Genomic DNA, 21,390 nt, shown 5'->3' on the forward strand with positions numbered 1-21,390 from the left:
TCTGGAACCTAGGACAAGGTTGAAGATTTTCATAATACTTGGGAATCCTGCCATGATGCAAAGCCAGCTAAGCACCATATTGTATGGAGTTGTTTATACATCCTCATTCACATTTCACTTCATACTCCCTTTCTTTTTTTCTTTTCCCCAGGTTCGTATTTTATTTTTTTACAATCGTATTATTTTTATGCTGCTGTTTTCTTAAAGTAAAAACAGAAATTAGCATGTTGCTAGGTAAACATGTTCAATGTTAACTGACTCAGCTTTCTTCACTGCAGTGTGATAGAAATGAATAGTAGCCAAAAAATGCTTTTCAAGGTTACGAATTACATGGTCAGTAAAAAGCAGAAATAATAATAATAATAGAAAAAGACAGGGAGAAATGTACTGTCACCAGATGAATAATATTTGCCGTGGATTGGCACTGGACAGATTCTGTTTAATACCATAAGTGGCATAGGCAACCTTCCAATGGAACAGAAAAGCTTTTATTTTTCTCTTTCTCTCATTACAGATGGACCCAATTCAGAAAGCTGTTATAAATCATACATTTGGGGTTCCTCTTCCTCATCGAAGAAAGCAAATCATATCATGCAACATTTGCCAGCTGAGATTTAATTCTGATGTAAGTTGACTATTTTGTATTAGTCTAAAAAATATGTATTAGTCTATGCTGGATGTGCAATGAGAGAATCTTTTCTGTGTGTATTAATTTACGCGTAAATGAAACATAATGATTTTAGACTGTGGATCCATAGTAGATGAGGATGTAGGGTACTGTACACAGTTGTAATTACTTGGTACTTTATACATGGTGGGTCAGATTCTCCCCTCAGTTCCATTCCTGCAGTTTACTAATTTCAGTGGTGCTGCACAGGGTATAAATGAGGGTAGGACTGATCCACCATCCACCAATGGGCGCAATATAGTTTCTAGATCTTGTTGCCTCTAAGAGTACTAGATAATTTGGCTGCACTATTTTTCCTTTAAATACCAGAGGCACGTCTGCATTGTCCATATGGCTTGGCTGTACCTCTTCTGCTCTTGCTCCAAAATCTGTAGCATAAACAGTTGTGGCAGTTCAGTGTTGCTGTCTTATCCATTGCAATCCTAGCTTTTAAAAACAAAGGTTATTTTCACTATTTATCCCCCACCCTATCCCCAACTAAATGATCCAAGGTGAAGGGGACTGCTCCCAGCCTGAAAACTCTCACTCTGTAAGGGGAAGAGGCTCAGAGTCTGGATGGTTTGTTGGACCTTCCACACCCTCACATTCCATCCCAGACTTCTCCCCATGCATCTCCACAAGTTCAGATCAGTCATCTTCAGAACTTAGGACATGACCGACTGGACCCATCCTTTCCTATTTTTCAGGAATAAATCAAAATATTTCCCTTGGTTCAGTCCACCTTCAAAAGAAAAAAAAAAGTTCTAGGTTCCCATTCCACATTCATAAGTGAGTAATAATTGCGCAAAGAATCTGCCATCCTTTCAGACTCTTCTTCTTCCCAAGAGGAAGATCTGGGCTCTTTCTGTAGGAGTGTCCCTGTGCTTCCTCTCCATTTATGTGTTAGCCAGTTAATAGCACAGAGGCTCAAGACCCTCACACACAGGCTAAGACCCAAAAGATCCCCCAATAAGAAAAGAAAGGTGGCCCGATAGGGAATAAACCACCCAATGCCACCAAAAAGTTCCAAATTTTTCCAGATCCCCAGTACCTACCATAAGATCCAGTTCCCCTCCCAAAGAAGCAGAACTCTTATCTCCAGATCATAACCCCGAGCCAGAAAGAACAGACAAGGTTCTGTACACAGACATATTTAAAAGTAAGGAGGTGGTAGACTCTCTTGAGTAAAGCAGAGGGAAGAGGATGGGCAGATTCAAGTCAAGTGCAAATATTTCCAATTCAAACCCCTTCTTTTCTCCTTTGAAGATGCAAGTAGAAAGAATTGGGAAGTGCCTGACAAAGGAAAGAGGCTTAGCTGCCAAGCCCTGGAATTCTACAGGGTCATGGAAACAAAATATTCTCTTCCACAGGCATTGCATCTCTCTTGGAGGCTTTCTCACATGACTGGATTTGGGAGAAACTTATCTGCCTGTTCCAAACAGGCCTTGTCATTGACAGTTTCACTTGTTTGCCTACTAAAATAACCACTACCAATATAATAAGTTAACTTTTGATCTGCTGTTCAATCCCAAGGGGATCACAACAGTATTGGTAGAGATAATAGGTTGAAAAATATAGGAGCTCATCCAGGCCTATTCTTAGACAGCATACTTATCAACGCATTATTCTCAAGGACCTCCTCATGAGAAGTAATTCAGAGGACCACTCGTTGCTTCATCAATGCAGGTTTCTCATAAACTTTAAGGGGGGGTCAGGAATCTCTTCTGTAAGTGCTGCCTGCCTCGGGAGTAGGATACATTCAAATAAGTCTAGTGTCTTCCTGATGACAAGATCCAGACGCTGATCTCCATAGTCAACCAAGTGTCATGCATTCATCTTTACTTGCAGTCCTGGATCTTCTGGTTTCATGTATAGAAATTATTCCCTGCACACAAGAAGAGCTTCTTCTCACAGCCCTGGAACTATTCCCAACAAAGGATACAAAGATGGGTAAAGATACCATTCAGAGTTATCTGGCCTCTCTGTGAGTGAAAGTAGGATACCCAGATGAAGGCAGGATCCTATCTTTGTAATCCAAACTCCAGAATCCTACTATGGACACCAAGACTTTCAGGATTGGAAGCTCACCTGGAGCATAGCCACACAAGGGAACATTGGCAAAGTCAGTGAGGATTCAGAGAATTGTTAACTCTAATGATCACAGTAGCCACTCTGGCCCTTCAGGATCTGAGGGGGAGCATGTCCTGGTTCAATCAGTCAACATGATGTGGCATATGTAAATCTGCAAGCAGGAACAAAAACCTCAAGTCTCAACACTGTAGTGATGATACACATCCTTTCCTGGGAAGAGTGCCACCTACTCTGCATCCAGATGGCCCACATAAAAGGGACACAGAACACACAATTGAACTGGTAAAGTCATTGGCAGACACTCAACTCAGAGTGGTCCCTGAACCGAGAAATATTCCAGCTGATTGGAGGTAGGCTTTCCTCAGATGAAACTATTCACAACCATTTGAAATCTGAACTAAAAAAATCTTCGTCATCAGGGAAGCAAACAATATGTCACTGGGGGCCGACACGGGCTCACAGATGTCTGAATCTGCTTTTATAGTCTTCCTCCTCTTCTGCTGCTAGGAAGAATAATTCAAAAGATAAAAATGGATGACACAATGGTCATTCTCAGAGGCATGTGCAGCTGCAAATAAAACCAGTCCCAGAAGGAATCAGTTCATTCAGTACATTTGACAGCAGCTTTTTGGAAAGAAATCTGTAAAGCAGATGCCTGGTCACGTCATAACACCTTAAAATGCTACAGGCTTGGATTCCAGTTCTCTGGAGCAGCATCCTTGAACAGGATGAAACTTTGTGTGATCCCAAACTAGTTAATGCCACTAATTTTAGGGAAGGGAGGGTCTGTCTACTTCTCTCCCTTCTCCTTAATATTTCCCTATTTTTCATTGCATCTCAAGTGTCTCTGACTGGGGTAGAGGTCAGAGTCCTTAATGGAAAATTTGTTATCTAATGATTTCCTCTCTGGGATCATATCTCTTCCTTCTGCTCCACCCAAAGTCAGGTCTCTGGGTATCTCTGTGATGCTCTTTTTTTCGGATCCCAGAAGCTGGGACTGGATGACAGGGGATGCCTCAGTCAATGATTGTCCTGTCCTGTCCATTCCTTCTGAAGCATCTGGCATCGAGCACTCTGGGAAGACAGGATACTGGACTAGATGGACCATTGGTCTGAGACAATAAGGCCATTCTTATAGTCTTATCAGTTACAGAAATTGCTATACAGAGGCTTTAAAAACACTAACAAGTATTCAGTATTTCAATATGGTATTGCAAATACTTATCTGGCTTATGGTTGGAATGAGCACAGACAAGCTCCATAGCCTCATGGGTAAGTTTGAACTCCTTTCAATATTTGGAGTAAGAGAGGTGCAGCAGACTAAGGTTATTTTTAAATTGCATCTGGAGTGAGATTCCCAGCCTAAATTCATAGCCTCATGCAAGTGGGCTAAAAACAGCTGTCTTAACATTGCTTTGATGTTGTGGCTTGGGCTGAAACTCAGGCTCTCAAGCACCTGCTGCCACTCCACAGTCCCCTGCACTACTCCAGGGTTGAGAACCTGAGCTCCAGCCCGAGCTACAAACATCAAAGCATCATCAACACAGCTGTTTTTAGCCCTCTAGGTTGAACCCCACTGGTACAAGTCTGCAGACCCAAGCTGGGAGGCTTGCTTCCAGATGCAGTGTAGACATAAATGTCACAGGTTAGGGGAAAGGTCACTTTCAGAAAGGAAGCCATCAGGTAATAAGTTGTGATTAGTGGTACTGTAATATGGCAGATCTACACGTATTGCAAGTTTTTCTTCTCTTTTGCAAATGTCTTACTGAACATTCCTACCCTTAATTTCTACCATGTTTTGTTGAATGTAATTTAAAGCCATAAGAACCAGACCTTACTGGAAGTTCTACTGATGAAACTTTATTTTTAGATCCCAGAGATAGGATTTATCAGCCGGTAATGAATAGAAACTCCATTTACTTACTGTATGAGAGTATTATGAAAATGTTAATAGTAAAACTGCTCTTTTGGATTTTTTCATTTTTGTTAAAGATACAGAATTGTCTCCCTTTTTCTACAGATTTCTTTCAGCACAGAAGAGCTTTTTTCTGGTTGCATGGTCACAAAATTAAGTTTAAAGGAAAAATAAAAAAGCAGTACAATAGTCTAAAACTGTCTATATTCTTTCTCAAAAAGAAAAGGAGTACTAGTGGCACCTTAGAGACTAACCAATTTATTTGAGCATAAGCTTTCGTGAGCTACAGCTCACTGATGAAGTGAGCTGTAGCTCACGAAAGCTTATGCTCAAATAAATTGGTTAGTCTCTAAGGTGCCACTAGTACTCCTTTTCTTTTTGCGAATACAGACTAACATGGCTGCTACTCTGAAACCTATATTCTTTCTCAAGAAGTTATCTATAAATCTTCATGTCAGTGGTATGTAAGTGGTATTTCTTTTTAAAATAAATCTCTTCATACAACAGAAGGGAGGAATGAGCAAATAACTTGTGAGATGAGAAAGAACATTGAAACAGCAAAGGTGGGCTCTGCTCTATCTGTTTCTAGCAGTGAGCCTCAAAGATCTCCATTCAATATCTTATTCTCAACATGGTACCATTCCAGTGAAGCATTTAAGCACATGTTGAACTGTAAGCACTTGAGTGGTCCAAGAGCTCAGTTGTGCCAGCTGCCAGAGTAGTCTGGTGCCAATCCAAGAAAACTGTTGAATACATGCTTAACTTTAAGCATGGGATTACTCCCATTAAGTCTGTGACACTAAGAATATGCTTAAACATCTTGCTGGATTGTGGTCATAGTGCTAAGCACCATCCAGGATCAAGCCCCAATTGACTTTAGTGAGACTACTTATGTGCTTACTGACATACATGCTTAAATGCTTGCTGATTTGGGAACTAACTGCAAAAAAACCCAGCAAGGAATGATTACTTAAAAATATTACTTATGCCAAGTTTTTCTACTTTTTTCCACCATTTTGGTTTCTGCCTTGAGTAGGACCAGTCTTATTTTGCCAAGGTCACCAAGTCAGCAGTGATGGCCTGTTAACTAGGTCAACTGTTACATCACAAACTCCTCTCCTTTCACTCTTGGGTAATGGAGATCTCTGAGTGATCATCCAGTTGGCCTTGTGTTGGAAAGTTGGACAGGAAATTTGGTGTGTGCATAGCACTAGATTGCCATTATGATCAAATATAAAAGTATTTCCTAATATGCTTGCCAGAAATAATTGTTTAACATAAATAGCAACAGTAGCAAAGCTCTCTTGAGCTGAGCATTTGTCAGAGAGACCTTATCAATCATTCTTTTGCCTTGTTCCCCCCCCCTCACTTTAATATCACCCCAATCCTGCAAACACAGACCCCGGAGCCCATATGGAGGCCAGTTGATGTCAACGGAATTCTAAACCGACACAGAAGTCTGTGCTAGCAAATACCACTGCAGGATGCATGCAGAATAAGGATGAATCATATTTTATCTGTTATTCCTTCCTTGTTTATAGCCTTTGCAATAATACTGATTAGTAAGAGTAAATTAGAGAAAATGGAAGATACATACTAAATAAAATTTTATTCTGGGGATGTTTTATTAGAAAATGTTAAAACGTAAAACTACTGAAATATTAGAGAGACAAGGTGGGTGAGGTAATATCTTTTATTGGTCCAACTTCTCACCAACTGGAATTGGTCCAATAAAAAATATTATGCTTGTCTCTCTCACTAACAGAACTGGTCCAATAAAAGATATTACCTCATCCGCCTTGTCTCTCTAATATCCTGGGACCAACATGGCTACAACTACACTGCATGCTGAAATATTAGACATTTGGGCAGAGATTTCCAAAGCCCCAGCCAATGGGCAGGATCTGTGTATATCCACTGTTTACATATACAGCTATATTTGCATGGATAAATAGGTAGTTGAGAATTTACTTACATGATGGGTCACATGGCACGGGTCACATTTCGTGCAGGCCTTTCAAAAATCATCCCATTAGGAACAGAAAAAGGTCAATCAGGGCAATACCCCATTCTCTCCTGGTTATTGAGCATTCCACCTTCCTGCTTTCACACCTGTTATCCCTCAATACACTTTCTCTTCAGCTATAAATTTAGGTCGTGTTTGAATTCGTTTACGCTATTTGCTTCAGTCATCTTCTGAGGTATCTACCTCCGTGTTTCTCACCCTTCCCGTGAATTAGTTGTATCCTACTTGCTCCTATTATCCTGATATTTTTTTAGATTTTATCCTTTACATTTAGAATCCATTCTCAGTACAAAAACATCAGCCTCTATTGCCATTCTAATAAAACTAAAAAAATTGCCATTCTAATAAAAACTCAGTCATGATTATACACAGGCATGTACCATGTACTGCAAGCCATAGAGCACAATTTTAAATGTTCTTAGGACAACATTTCTTTGGTGACTGGCATATTTTTCTTCTTCTTTTGTCCTTTATTAGCATATCAGCAAAGTGAATTCACTGTTAGACCCTGATCCTTGTGGGGGGAAAGTAGGGAATTCAGATCCTTATGCCTGCCCACCATCACAGTGAGGTCAGTGGACTCCAGTGATTGCAAGAATTTGTAAAAGTTGCTCTCTAATTAGGATCATGGCCAATTGTGATCAGACTCTACCATGGAAGAGTATAGACGCTCTGCAGGTGGTGGACAATGGATAGCCCCTGTGTAAACACATGTAACGTTGAATAAAACATCTGTGTGTACCTTAGAGTGTATTTTCCAATGAGAAATAAGCCCAGTGTCTCCTAACTTAATTTCTTCATACATTATTTTAGTCCTATGCTACATCCGTTCACTGAAGCACCATCTTTCATTTAGTATGGAGATCAACATTCCGGAGCAATTTCAGATTTCAGATATGGAATTGCACATGCTATTCATTGGGGATCAGAATGTGACTCAAAAATGGAAATATGCTTTTATGTCTACCCTTTCCAGAGATGATGGTTTAAAGCATTAACTGGAAAAAAGTAATAAACAGTAACAGAAAGTGACTAGATGTCCAGGGAATCTCTAGCATCTATGTCAGTGTACTGTAGAAACCCTGAAGAATTACTTGAGATATAAGATTTTTGGCATTATTAAAGTCCAGTAAAATAACCTAGAATACTTTGCACTTATATAGCATAAATAAAAAATTTGAGAACAACCCGATACATTTTGTTTTGGATATGAGATGGTTTCTGTTTTTACAGTATATGCAAGACATTTTAACAAGTATTACCTCCTCTTTCCTGTGTCACAAAGTTTAAAGGCTGAAACAAAAAATTTCAGTCAGAACCTGTGCAATTCTCCTGCCATACTGTAAAACTGGAACTGTTATTTTGAACTGCATTCTGTATTTTGAAAGAACACATTTTTTTTTACTTCATTTCTCTCTTCTTCTTGCCATTAGTTTGTTTTTTGTGGTTATATAGGAGCCAATATTTTTTTAAAATCTAGAGTGATAGCTTCTAAATTATTTAAACATGCCAGAAATCTAGAAAAGCAATATCCAGCTGACATGCACACCTCCTGAATTGCCTCAGAGCATTTCTAAAATGGTTACCACAAAGAGGAAATTAAATGATTGCTGATCAGGATAAAAATCATGTTATACAACAGGTGTGTATAGTGTATTTTAAAAGTAGAGTTTTTAATACAATATATAATATACCTACTTTTATAACATACATGAAGTGGCTACATGGTTTTTACATATTTGAAAACCATAGGACCTCACCACACCTCATGTTCTATCTTCTCCTTCTTCAGCTCCTGAGTATTTATGGGGCTATTTGAGCTGCCTTCCCTGGATGAAATTCTGAGGGGTATGGGAAGCTCCTTACTCTTGCCTGATAAAGTCAAGCACAGCATGGGGCACAAAGATGCTCAATTACTCTATGGCTAGCTCTTGCAGAGGGCCCATAAGGCGGGAAGCTCATATAAATGACCTTCTCCCTCCCTCCATCAGCTCTCCATGGGTCCCAGTGCCTCTCTCTTCTCTTGCAGGGAATGTGGAGTCTTCTGTTGTTCACAGGCTGCTTTAATGTCTGCAGAGCTACCTCCCATCCACATAAAAGTACTGCTTGTCAGGAGGGATGGTAGGGATGTTGTGAGGGGTTTTGTTGCACCGCCACCCTCAGACCTTCCTTTTCCCTAGGGTTGGAGAGAGATTTTCAAACTAGTAGCATTGCATGTCAGCTGGCAGCTCACTCTAGTGCTGAGATGGGGAGAGATGGGGAAAGAAGTTGTTGGTCTACTCACTGACTGTGTAATTGTCACTCAGTCAAGGAGACATCACCACCATCAGCCCTCCACCATACAGAGTTATCTCTGCCTCCCAAAACGTCACTCTTCAATGAACTGTGGCCACATATGGAGTCAGACTCTACCTGTAGGTAGGAAATGGATTTGAATGCCCACACTACCATGGCTGGTGCAGAGGTGAGCCTGCCTGATCAGAGAGCTGTATGAGCACAGAGCCTGGTCAGGCTGGAGCTGCGGTCAAATTTGGCCACATGTAAATCGTAGAGAGACTCTCTCTAACAATTGCTGGGGAGCAAGGAAGGTAAAGGGCAACTGCCCTTATATTGATTTTTCAGGCAACATTGAGCATTGGGCCAACCTTTGTGGATGATTTCTCCTGCTCCACATTCTGCCTGTCCTCCTGGTGCCTTTCAAAGAGCTGTTCCTTTGATGTAGCAACTGTGCTCTGCAAAAGGTGTGAGAGCTTTCAAAAACGGCACCGTTTTGCTGCACAAGATCTCTGAGTGTGCAGAGCCCTCCTCTTTTTAATAGTCTAGTTATGCAGAATTGGCAAAGCTTTAAACACATGTGAGCTGTCTTTTCTAATGAGCATTCTTCTAACTCTGGAGTATGGAGATGAACTGTTTTCAAAGGTTTCTGCTTCTAGCACAGAACTCAGGGGCTGCAGCATTTGCCCTTTGAAAAAGAAACTGTAGATAGGCCAGACTCTCAGCTCATGCCTGGGCTCAAACTGTCTTAAAATTGCTAGGAGCAACAGAGGAAAGAGGGAAAGGCCAAGGTGAGAGCAGCTGGAGGAGTTAATTTAAAAGGGACAAGGTCTGACATGAAAGCAGGCTCTCCTCCCACCATTTAAACACGTCCAGACAATTAATATTAACGCCTTCTCTTCTCCCCCCAAAGTGATGAAATTAAGGTACCACTTAAGATACTAGCTGCTGCCTCAAAAGGGGGTTGAATTGCATAATGTTTGGATTTAGCTGTTATTTAGTGTGCCATGTTTACTTTGCATTATTTAATTATTTGTTGTAGCTTTTTCTCAATATATCTATGTAAAAAAGACAGAAAATCAAATAGGAGGGAAATTGAAGCACTGGACTAGTAATCACGGGTACAGTCCACACAGTTCACATCTTGACAACAAAATGGTATCTGCTTGAGTCCCCGTTAATCAATGCTCCTGCTTTTTGCCTCCTAATGTATTTCTGTACTTAGGTCACCACCCTTCACCTTTTAAGGGGGCTCACTGAGGACAGAAAGATGTGAGAGAGGAGAGTTATATGTTGTATTGTGGTCCAGAGGACAAGCACAGATCTTAAGAGAAAATGTTTAGGTGTCTCATGTGGTGTAGAAGTGTTTCCTTCAAAATCAGTTCGCAACTGTAACCCACAATGATGTTTTTTTCCCAAATAGTGTACTAATTCTTTTTTGAACATGCTCTATACTAGTTGGTCCTATGGTTGACATTATTTGATTATACCCCTATATTAAACATAGTGACACCTGTTCTAATGGTTTTCTGCTAACTCTGGACACTTCTTTTGATGACCAGTAAAATCTCATTCCCGTAAGAGTTCTGGAAATATTAATCACAGTGCACTGTGCAGCCTCCTAATGTAACTAACAGAAGAATAGTCCCTTTGGTGACAATTACTAACAGGCTCTACTGTACTCAGTAAACTAAATTCTACCTAAGAACCTATAGGACTGACCTTTCGTTATATCCTGCATTCTTAACACTTGAAAAGTTTGTTACATTCTTAGGACAAATTGTGAGATATTGCAGTCACGTGTGCCTATCTGCATTCCTGTCACAACTGGAATTTGATTCTCTGTAGGAATGGGACAGAGTACCGAGGTTTTAAAAGCTTTCTATTCAAATAAAAAAATGCATGTTTGAACCATGTTTGTGAGGGTGAGTTGCTTCTGATCATGTGTAAGTTTTGATCTGAATTGAAAATGAAGTCTCCAAAGGTTTAAAATGGCCACAGGGGACTCGTTCCTTATCAGGACTGAATCCAATATGGCAGTCTCAAGTGATCCTCCCACAGCCTTTGAAAGCTTGGTCTTCAGAACATATATTGAAAACCTAGGCCAAACTGAGATACAAATATACTGGAGCATTCATATATAATTGACCTACACTGATGAAGAGCCGCTTGATCTTCATACTATGATTTAGAAACGTAAAGATTTATTCTCTGTTGGGTTCATATATGTTTCAGTGTACAGTGGTGGAACAACTGCAGGTACAGATGCATAGTAAATTTACTCTTGGTTCATTTGTATTAGATCTGTCTGAATGAGCATAAATGTTTCCTCATATTCTTTATAAAGGATGTTTCAGAAGGTAGACTCTGAACAGGTTTTATCCTATCCTTTATTTTCTCTACATCAGTGGACTTGTCATGATAATCAACTTTTTTGTCCCAACCATCAATCACTGTTGATTACAGCTGGGTAGAAGTTCTGTTCCGCTGATCAGCTCATCAGTGCACATAATATTACACCTGGAGACTAGTGAAAATTATCCCGTGATGGGAGGATCACTTGCCTTCAAGGCTTTTGTCAAAAGTCCTTTCATTTACATTTGGGTCTCCTTGCAGTTGTCAATTCAAGCTTTGATTGTACTATTTCTTTAATGAAGATAATCCTTGTAAATTCAGTTGATCCTTGCCTAGATAATTAAAAAAAATCGTAGTTTTGAAATAACATCTTATGTTGTACCTTTTTTTTCACTTGACTGTACAAATATTGCAGTAATTAAAATTACATGAATTACAAATTAAATAGCTACATGGTACGTTGCATGGTACGTAATTTAGCATAACTTTGCCCAGAATTTTTGCAAGGGCCATTCTGTCAATTTTTCATAGGTTCCCTAGGAATTTTCTTTGGTTTGTCTGGGATAATATTTATCTTTAATGTTTGGTTTATTTTAAGTGGTTGGGTAGCTAACTTCATAGTAATGAGAGCTTTAAAAATTAAACATACCTTTCATTTCTTGAAAGGAAATATGATTTATATTGCTGTGATCTTTGTTGCATGCCACATTTAGGTAAATAAATTAATTTCTTTTGTGTTTCTAAAGCCAAATATTTTCTTGCTTGTAATAGGAGTATTAAGCAGTTGTTATCAATATGATGTAACTTGGCCTGATTAAGTACTTTATACTTCACTAATAACTTAAAGATTACTTTTAATTAGCTATCTGGCTAACCAGATGTAAATGAATGTTGCCACACTATTTCCACTCACAGTCATTCTTCTTATTGTAGAGATACTTTTTGTTCATTATTACCATAAGTTTAATCTTCTACAGTATCAAAAAAGAACAATTTAAAGGAAGCCTATAAACATGACATTAAAAGGTTCAGGACCAAGTGTAAATGAAAAACAAAGTATAGAATATGAGAGTATGGAATAATGAAGATTTGATTAGCAGCCATGTTTTTACATAAAAGGTTTAATTAGCAGAAGCTCATTTTCTTATTCCTGCTAGCATTTCAGGACAGTGATATATTGCTTTATTGCACGGACTCATGCCAACAAATAGTGTTATGTTTTCATTAGATGCAGACACTTCAACATTACTATCTCTAACCTTAATCTACACAATGGTACAAAACATAGTCAAATGGTACATAGTCAAATGTCATCGTTTAATAGGCCAGTGATGTATACAGTAATTTTAAAACTATGAAGTGTTCACTCAGAAGCTTTATTTTGTTTCTTTTAAAATTGATGATAAAAGCACTAAATTACAAATCGAATAATCACTCAAACAGGTTCGTTGCTTATGATCTGTCTTCTTGAACACCTCTTCTGCCTAGTACAGGATTTGATCATTTGTTCAGAAATTTTTCATCCAGAGTGACACACCTGTTTATTTTTATGGTTTAATAATTAATATTAGTGCACTGCAGCATTATTATTTTACAGGATCCATCAATCTGTATTACCCTTCCATAAACCCATCACTCTTTATTATAATTTAAATAACAGAAAATTTTCTGTTGCTGCTGAATAGAAGTACTTGATGTCTACTGATTAAAATAATTCTAGGCAAACAGTCTACCACAAGATACCTTTCATTGCTTGTCAATTTATCCTGTAATGTGATTTTTACATCAGAGTTGTTTGTGGTGATAAACAGTTACAATAAAGTCAATTGTAATGGTAAATAGCTGTGGAGAAGCAGCAATAAGTGAGTAGTCGTGTTTGGAGATACAGGAAAACATGGAATATATTGAAATTTTTATCTCCTCACTATTGAAGGAATATTGAATGTTACTCAAATTGACAGGATTTTGCTGTATATTATCTAAGCCCCTGGGAAATCTTTTCCAAATACAGATGCACTAACAAACTGTCTCTTTAGTTCCTGCAAATTCTGAAAGGGTAAAATTCAGCCTTTCCCTTAGAAAAGGTGAGTAACTGTTCCAGGGGTGTGGAGCTACATGTGGGGTGAAATTTGAACACACTACAATGTAGGAAGGTGCTCTAGGCGGCAGCACAATGCCTCTGTGGCTGTTGTTTTACCCTTTAGACTACCATAGTGGTTAGTGTCCCTCCATAACCACTTGGGAACCCCTTGTCACTATTTTGGGCCACAGATCCAGTAGCCCTGCAATGACAAACCATAGCCAGTGTCCCCGTACATCTGAGCCTATTTGGGGAGCTAGTGCAGAGACCATCTCCCTCATGCATAAAGGATGAGGATGCCTTCCTTGAATATTCTCTCCACTGACAGAAGGTTAAAGGAGGGCTAATGTGGTGAGTAGGGTGCAGATGTCACACTTAACAGGAGTGTTACGGGTTTTGTCAAAGCTAAGAGGGTAAGAAGAAGGATTTCTTAGATGATCATGATGTAAGTTTAGGCAATGCTTTTTGCAGTTTGTGTTGTACTTTTTTTTAGACGGAAGGAAGGGCATGTTTTTTGCACCATCGGTAGCTGTACTTTGTGTAGATTTTACCGCTCCTGTACCACTACGGAGTTGCCAGTAGCAGCAACCCAATTCTCAAAATCAAAATTAGCTGATGTTGGGAATGATCCTGGGCCATGGTGGTAGGCAAAAGAATTGGGGTCTTAACTCTTACAGTCCAATAGCAGAGTAAATGGAATTATCAAGGGTGGGTGGACCACATTAGCACCAAAAGGGAATACTTGTTTGCTCCCAGGACACTTAAAGCCTGAGTTTCTAATGAGAATTAATCAGTCTGAAACTGGTTTTCCAGCTGTGGCTGCATTGGTTATTATTTTCTTTATTTTCAGACATCAGCCAGTAGTGTTTTAGGTCCCAAGTGAAAATGAGGTCAGTGTTCACATTTTATTTCTTGCTGAAGTTTATCTACATCAGCAAACAATAATCACACAACACAAGACATAGTTGGCAATCATTTCTCAAGGAAACCTGTATTAATAAGATCTACATCATTGTCCTAAACATTGGGTTAGCGCTATTGTAAATGGCAATACTTGGGACCATTTTGAAGAATACTATAGTCCTTTTATACAAGGAGAGTTCAAGAACTAAAATAATTATAAAAATCATTTATAAAACACTGTAAATATACACAGTGCTTGCTTTGCAGACCGGGAGGGCATGATCTTTGCCCTAAAGCATTTACATTCTAAGATACAAGACAAGAAACAACAATTTAGGCATGGGAGCTCAGGGGGAGATTATTAATAAGGTGATGGAGGAAGGAAAGCTTCCTGAAAGCAGTAGGTTTTAAACAGCCCTTTGAAGGACAGGAGATTTGACAGGCAGAAAGTGGGAGAATAATTTAAGTTTAGGGGGCAGCACGATAAAATATTCTAAGCCAAGATTGTAGAAGAGTCTATGGGCACATAAAAGCAAAATGACTGGATGATGGCACTTAGAGGGTTGAGGCAATTAGGGGGGGAAATGAGATGTAGATTTTTTTTTATAGGGCACTTCTGAAGGTGAGAACAAGGAGCTTAAATGTCATATGGTAAGAGAGAGGAAACCAGTAGTGAATTCCATGTATGATTGTGCAGGTGGGGTCATATGGAGAGCATGACAGGAGAGGGAAATGACTGTAGGCTGGATAAACTGGACTGGGGAAAGGCAAGAAAAAAAAGTTCAGAAAGTACAAAATTATGGAGGTCAATGAGAGAGAGGAGCCAGACTTGGACAGGTGTTTTAGCAGAGGCTGTACATAAGAAATGATAGGATTTAATGATACTCAAAGAGCTAAAAGGGATAGGAGGGGAAATGGAGAAAGATAAGACTCATAGATGACACCAAAGTTACAAACCAGGGAGAATGGAAGGATAGCAGAATTATCAAAGCAGGTGGAGAAGAAAGGCAGAGGAGAAGAATCAGGAGGAAAGAGAAGTACATTTTTAAAAACAGTGAGTTTCTGATGGCAGTGGGACATCCAAGAGATGTTTCAGAGTGGACAGAGGGAGCAAAGTCAGGAATAGACAGCAAGATCTGGGGTTCAATCATGAGGAAGTGCTTGTTGAAACAATGGGAGTAGCTGACATTGCAGAGGGACTGTGTGCATGTATATACAGAAGAGAGGAGAGGCTCAAGGACAGAACACTAGTGTAGCCAGCCCCGAGCCACTTTAGCCACTGATGAAAGGCAGCCAGTTATGATCTGTTCTGCCATCTACTGCTCTGTCTCTAGCTAGTACACCTGGACCTCCTGCAACACAAGGTTCTGAACTCCAAGGATTTAAAGATCTTCCTTTAATTAATCTTTGATGGGACATTTTCTGGGGAGTGTGAATCACTGTTTTTCCCCGCTGATATTAAAGACTTTTATAAAGGTGAATGTTGATGCAGATACAGCCTCTCAATTCACTATTTTCCAATGTTGCTAGAGGGGACAGCACACGAAGGCACATCCAGCATGATTAAATCATTCACTGTATTAAAACAGGGGGTTTAAATGAAAGTCGCGCGTATGTCCATCCTTCTTTATGTGCTCCCTAGCCTCAGGTTTGTTGTTCAGAGAGAAACACAAATTGCAATATCCCCTAGAACAGAATGTGAAATAGGTTTGTGGTGGTTTTAATGTTACAGAAAATGAAGCCATGAAATCGGTTTGAAAGTCAGTGTCTGCAAAGGTTATTAAGAAACATGTAGGTGTGCCAGACTTGGAGCAAGGTAACAGAGTAACAGAAGATCTAACAAATGTATTTGAGCATAAGCTTTCGTGAGCTACAGCTCACTTCATCGGATGCATTCAGTGATCACGAGAGTGATCAAAACCAGTCGGAGAACACTTCAATCTCTTTGGTCACTCGATTACAGACCTAAAAGTGGCAATTCTTCAACAAAAAACTTCAAAACAGACTCCAAGGAGAGACTGCTGAATTGGAATTAATTTGCAAACTGGATATAATTAACTTAGGCTTGAATAAAGACTGGGAGTGGATGGGTCATTACACTTCCCCATGTTTATTCCCCCCCGCGCCCCCCCGCTGTTCCTCAGACGTTCTTGTCAACTGCTGGAAATGGCCCACCTTGATTATCACTACAAAAGGTTTCCCTTCTCACCCCCCACCCCTCGCTCTCCTGGTAATAGCACACCTTACCTGATCACTCTTGTTAAAGTCTGTATGGTAACACCCATTGTTTCATGTTCTCTGTGTATATAAATCTCCCCACTGTATTTTCCACTGAATGCATCCGATGAAGTGAGCTGTAATTCACGAAAACTTATGCTCAAATAAATTTGTTAGTCTCTAAGGTGCCGCAAGTCCTCCTTTTCTTTTTGTGGATACAGACTAACACGGCTGCTACTCTGAAAGAAGATCTAAGTGAACCACACTAGGGAGTTACAGCCATGTGCCCTTATTGGCTATGAGCTTTGATTTCAATCTGTATATTCTTAATGTCCTGAGAGAGTGTTCTGCAGGCAGGCCCTCTCTTTCTCAGAAAATGAGGTTCCACCAAGTACTGTATATGAATTATGAAATGAGCACCTTTACTTTAAACAAGAAAGACTGATTATAACTGTAGCTAACATGCCAGAATTTTGTTGAACTACTGGGCTAACAGAGAGTGACTACCTTTCAATGTACTGTGCATTGAAACATGAATTGCCTGCAGGAGATGGGTGTCCTTTAGTTTCACCACAGCGTCGTGTTCAGCATGCACAAAAGATGCATTTTCCACTGATGAGTGATGGGTTGGCACTTGAGGCCCTTTGGCTGGGGACAGAGGCAGAATACTTGCTTATAATTCTTTTGAATCAGCACCACACAAGACAGAGGAACAGTCTGGTGATCCTTTTACTCATGTCAGATCTTGATCCAGTTTATCTTGATCCCGGCATTGCATATATAAATATTTCAGGTAGACCTATTCTGTAAATGTTCAGGTAATTCGGATGAGGGAACCAGCCCTTTGGCCAATTTGGAGTCAGTTAAGTTGTTACACAACAAGGCTGCCCTTCCCATCTGTGTGTTTAATGTTTACTCTAGGGTCATCCCTTTTATGAATGTTTTAAAAGGTGGGGGATGCACCCTTGTAATTACTTCAGAGTCCAGATTCCCAGCTAATTCAGCCTGTAGTCCGTAGCTCTAACATTTTTTTATTAAGGGTGTGCAACCAGTTGGAACAGAGATTCCTATAGATAAATTCTGCTGCAGGCTTTTGCAGTAATAAACAATGAACTCAAAAGACTTCTGGGACCAGTGCTGTGGTCTGCTTAGTGAGGGTGATTTTAAGGCCCTAGCTTCTGAAGCCTGCATAAGTCATAAACCTACATGAGGGTGCCTGAAAGGAATGTTCCATTCAATTGAATAAACTGTTCAGCTATAGATTAAATTCATCCCCAGTCGAGAGCTGCTTGCCCTACTAGCAAATTCAGACCAACAGGCTCCTTGGCTTAGCGTACAAGCTTTAAGCCATTCCCCTGGCTGGTTGTCTGCCTGAAGGAACCCATTAGATTTTCCATGTATAAGAAGCCTGAAGGTGCTAATACATCTTAAACCTCTGAGCTGGAAGGCAATATCTGGTTTATATTTGGAGTGGATACAGTTTTATTTTGGGGGGAAAAGCTAGGGAAGTAACACTGAAGCTAAAATTGTCACTGTGAGAAGAAATTGAAGAAAGATTGAGTTAAAGACCAAAAGCTCAATCCTCCATTTATGAGTGGGGGAAAAAACAAAACAAAACATAACATTGTAGCAATAAGTGCTGTGCTGGAAAGACACAGGAGTAGTTAAGCCACATCTGGCGTTCTAATGTATATTTGTGAGGCTTGGCAGAACCAGTGTATAAAAGCAAATGGAGCTGAGACCTGCCCAGTGGCCCTCCCCTATGCAAATGGTTTTGCAACACACCTGCAGGCCTGCCAAATGTCACACATCTCACGTGACACTGATGCATTAGGCAATCTTGTCATGGCTGCCTGCAGCTCAGGTAAAATCTCAGGGAGAGAGATCCCACAGAATACCCTGTAGTGTAAAGGGAGATGTAAAGGGAGCAAGGAGAATATCATTTCTGGTCTCATCTCTTCTAGTGAACACTCTTCATATTGTTATGCAGTTGACAGTTTTCATTCCTTGCCAAGGCCTCCTATCACTAGGTAACTGTCATAGTAGAAACCAGGGTTCTATTCCCAGTTCTGCCTGAAGTGTCCTTGTGCATCCCTCTCCGTTGTCTTATTTGTAAAATAGAGAAAAAAACAAAGTCAAATCCATTCAGTCACGCTGCCTTTCAAAATGAATGTGTTAAATCTGTATATGTGGCTATACTGTCTGTTACCATTACTGCTAGACAATACTGTATGTTCAGAGCCAGAAGGAGAACCAGAAATCTGGATACCCAGATGTTCCACTGTTGTCCCACAAATAGTTGTGTAATGTACTGACAGAGTTTGTCACATCCCCATCTAGGGGGTGGTCCACATAGAATATAACAACCTACTGCTGAACCCAGTTTCTTTTTTAGCTCAGGTGCAAGTGTCTTGTGCTGTTGATCGAAAAATCCTGGACTGAATACCCATTTCCAAACTTTGAGTGCTTGAATTTGTAGTCAAAAGACGTTTTAATCTAGGTTATTTCCCTTTGTTCTATCTAATCTCTGACACACCCTTAAGTTAATGTGAGAACCCTGAAATAATTGTAATTCTTGAAATAATCTTATGTTGCAACACACTCTATTTGGAAGTAAATTTGTGTTTTATATTAGTATTTGTTGTACTGTTAGTTCCAATTAATCAGAATACAAATAATAAAAATATGTCTCTCTAAAATGGTGTAGCTCTTGGACTACATAGCATGATAGGTGACTGAAAACAACATATGTGAGATTTTACATGTCTGTCTACAGAGTGGAAGACTGGCTGTACAATCTCCATGTAGGTCAGAACTTCATTTAATAAACTTATCTTTTGAGAATAATGAAAAGGAGTACTTGAGGCACCTTAGAGACTAACAAATTTATTTGAGCATAAGCTTTCGTGAGCTACAGCTCACTGCATTGGATGCATACAGTGGAAAATACGGTGGGGAGATTTATATACACAGAGAACATGAAACAATGGGTGTTACCATACACACTGTAATGAGAGTGATCAGGAAAGGTGAGCTACTACCAGCAGGAGGGGGCGGTGGGAACCTTTTGTAGTGATAATCAGGGTGGGCCATTTCCAGCAGTTGACAAGAATGTTTGAGGAACAGTGGTGGCGGGGTGGGTGCGGGGGGGGGGAAAATAAACATGGGGAAATAGTTTTACTTTGTATAATGACACATCCACTCCCAGTCTTTATTCAAGCCCAAGTTAATGGTGTCCAGTTTGCAAATTAATTCCAATTCAGCAGTCTCTCATTGGAGTCTATTTCTGAAGTTTTTTTGTTGAAGAATTGCCACTTTTAGGTCTGTAATCGAGTGACCAAAGAGATTGAAGTGTTCTCCGACTGGTTTTTGAATGTTACAATTCTTGACATCTGTTTTGTGTCCATTTATTCTTTTACATAGAGACTGTCCGGTTTGGCCAATGTACATGACAAAGGGGCACTGGTGGCACATGATGGCATATATCACATTGGCAGATATGCAGGTGAATAAGCCTCTGATTGTCTGGCTGGTGTGATTAGGCCCTATGATGGTGTCCCCTGAAAAGATATTTGGACACAGTTGGCAACGGGCTTTGTTGCAAAGATAGGTTCCTGGGTTAATGTTTTTGTTGTGTGGTGTGTGGTTGCTGGTGAGTATTTGCTTCAGATTGGGGGGCTGTCTGTAAGCAAGGACTGGCCTATCTCCCAAGATCTGTGAGAGTGATGGGTCGTCCTTCAGGATAGGTTGTATATCCTTGATGATTCGCTGGGGAGGTTTTAGTTGGGGGCTTAAAGTGATGGCTAGTGGCGTTCTGTTATTTTCTTTGTTGGGCCTGTCCTGTAGTAGGTGACTTCTGGGTACTCTTCTGGCTCTGTCAATCTGTTTCTTACTTCAGCAGGTGGGTATTGTAGTTGTAAGAACACTTGATAGAGATCTTGTAGGTTTTGTCTCTGAAGGGTTGGAGCAAATGTGGTTGTATCGTAGAGCTTGGCTGTAGACAATGGATCGTGTGGTGTGGTCTGGATGAAAGCTGGAAGCATGTAGATAGGCATAGCGGTCAGTAGGTTTCCAGTATAGGGTGGTGTTTATGTGACCATTGCTTATTAGTACTGTAGTGTGCAGGAAATGGATCTCTTGTGTGGACTGGTCCAGGCTGAGGTTGATGGTGGGATGGAAATTGTTGAAATCATGGTGGAATTCCTCAAGGGCTTCTTTTCCATGGGTCCAGATGATGAAGATGTCATCAATGTAGTGCAAGTAGAATAGGGGCATTAGGGGACGAGAGCTGAGGAAGCGTTGTTCTAAGTCAGCCATAAAAATGTTGGCATACTGTGGGGCCATGTGGGAACCCATGGCAGTGCTGCTGATTTGAAGGCATACATTGTCCCCAAATGTGAAATAGTTGTGGGTGAGTACAAAGTCACAAAGTTCAGCCACCAGGTTTGCCGTGACATTGTTGGGGATACTGTTCCTGACAGCTTGTAGTCCATCTTTGTGTGGAATGTTGGTGTAGAGGGCTTCTACATCCATAGTGGCTAGGATGGTGTTTTCAGGAAGATCACCGATGGACTGTAGTTTCCTCAGGAAGTCAGTGGTGTCTCAAAGATAGGTAGGAGTGCTGGTAGCGTAGGGCCTGAGGAGGGAGTCTACATAGCCAGACAATCCTGCTGTCAGGGTGTCAACACAGCACACAGATGATCCCCCAAGGAAAGTGTGAGCTTATGAAGGACATTGCATTTTGGATGATTTCTTGTTTTCTTTGTGATCTGTACTCTGTATGTTTAAATACCACAGAATCAGAGGGGCTAGGTGACTGGACAGTGGGTTCCAACACTCAAAGGAGGCCTGAAGACAGAAGG

General features: G+C 40.2%; 1 protein-coding gene across 1 annotated transcript in view; it reads left to right on the top strand.

Annotated features, from left to right (window-relative positions):
- ZNF385D (zinc finger protein 385D) overlaps window positions 1-21,390 on the top strand; it is a 609,506-nt gene that overhangs the window by 473,907 nt on the left and 114,209 nt on the right. Inside the window, exon 5 of the mRNA XM_077809311.1 lies at window positions 515-625. Within this exon, the coding sequence (XP_077665437.1) occupies window positions 515-625 (111 nt within the window). The remainder of the gene's footprint in view (window positions 1-514; window positions 626-21,390) is intronic.

The sequence above is a fragment of the Eretmochelys imbricata genome, chromosome 2 (genome assembly GCF_965152235.1).
Source record: "Eretmochelys imbricata isolate rEreImb1 chromosome 2, rEreImb1.hap1, whole genome shotgun sequence".
Lineage (NCBI taxonomy): Eukaryota > Metazoa > Chordata > Testudines > Cheloniidae > Eretmochelys > Eretmochelys imbricata.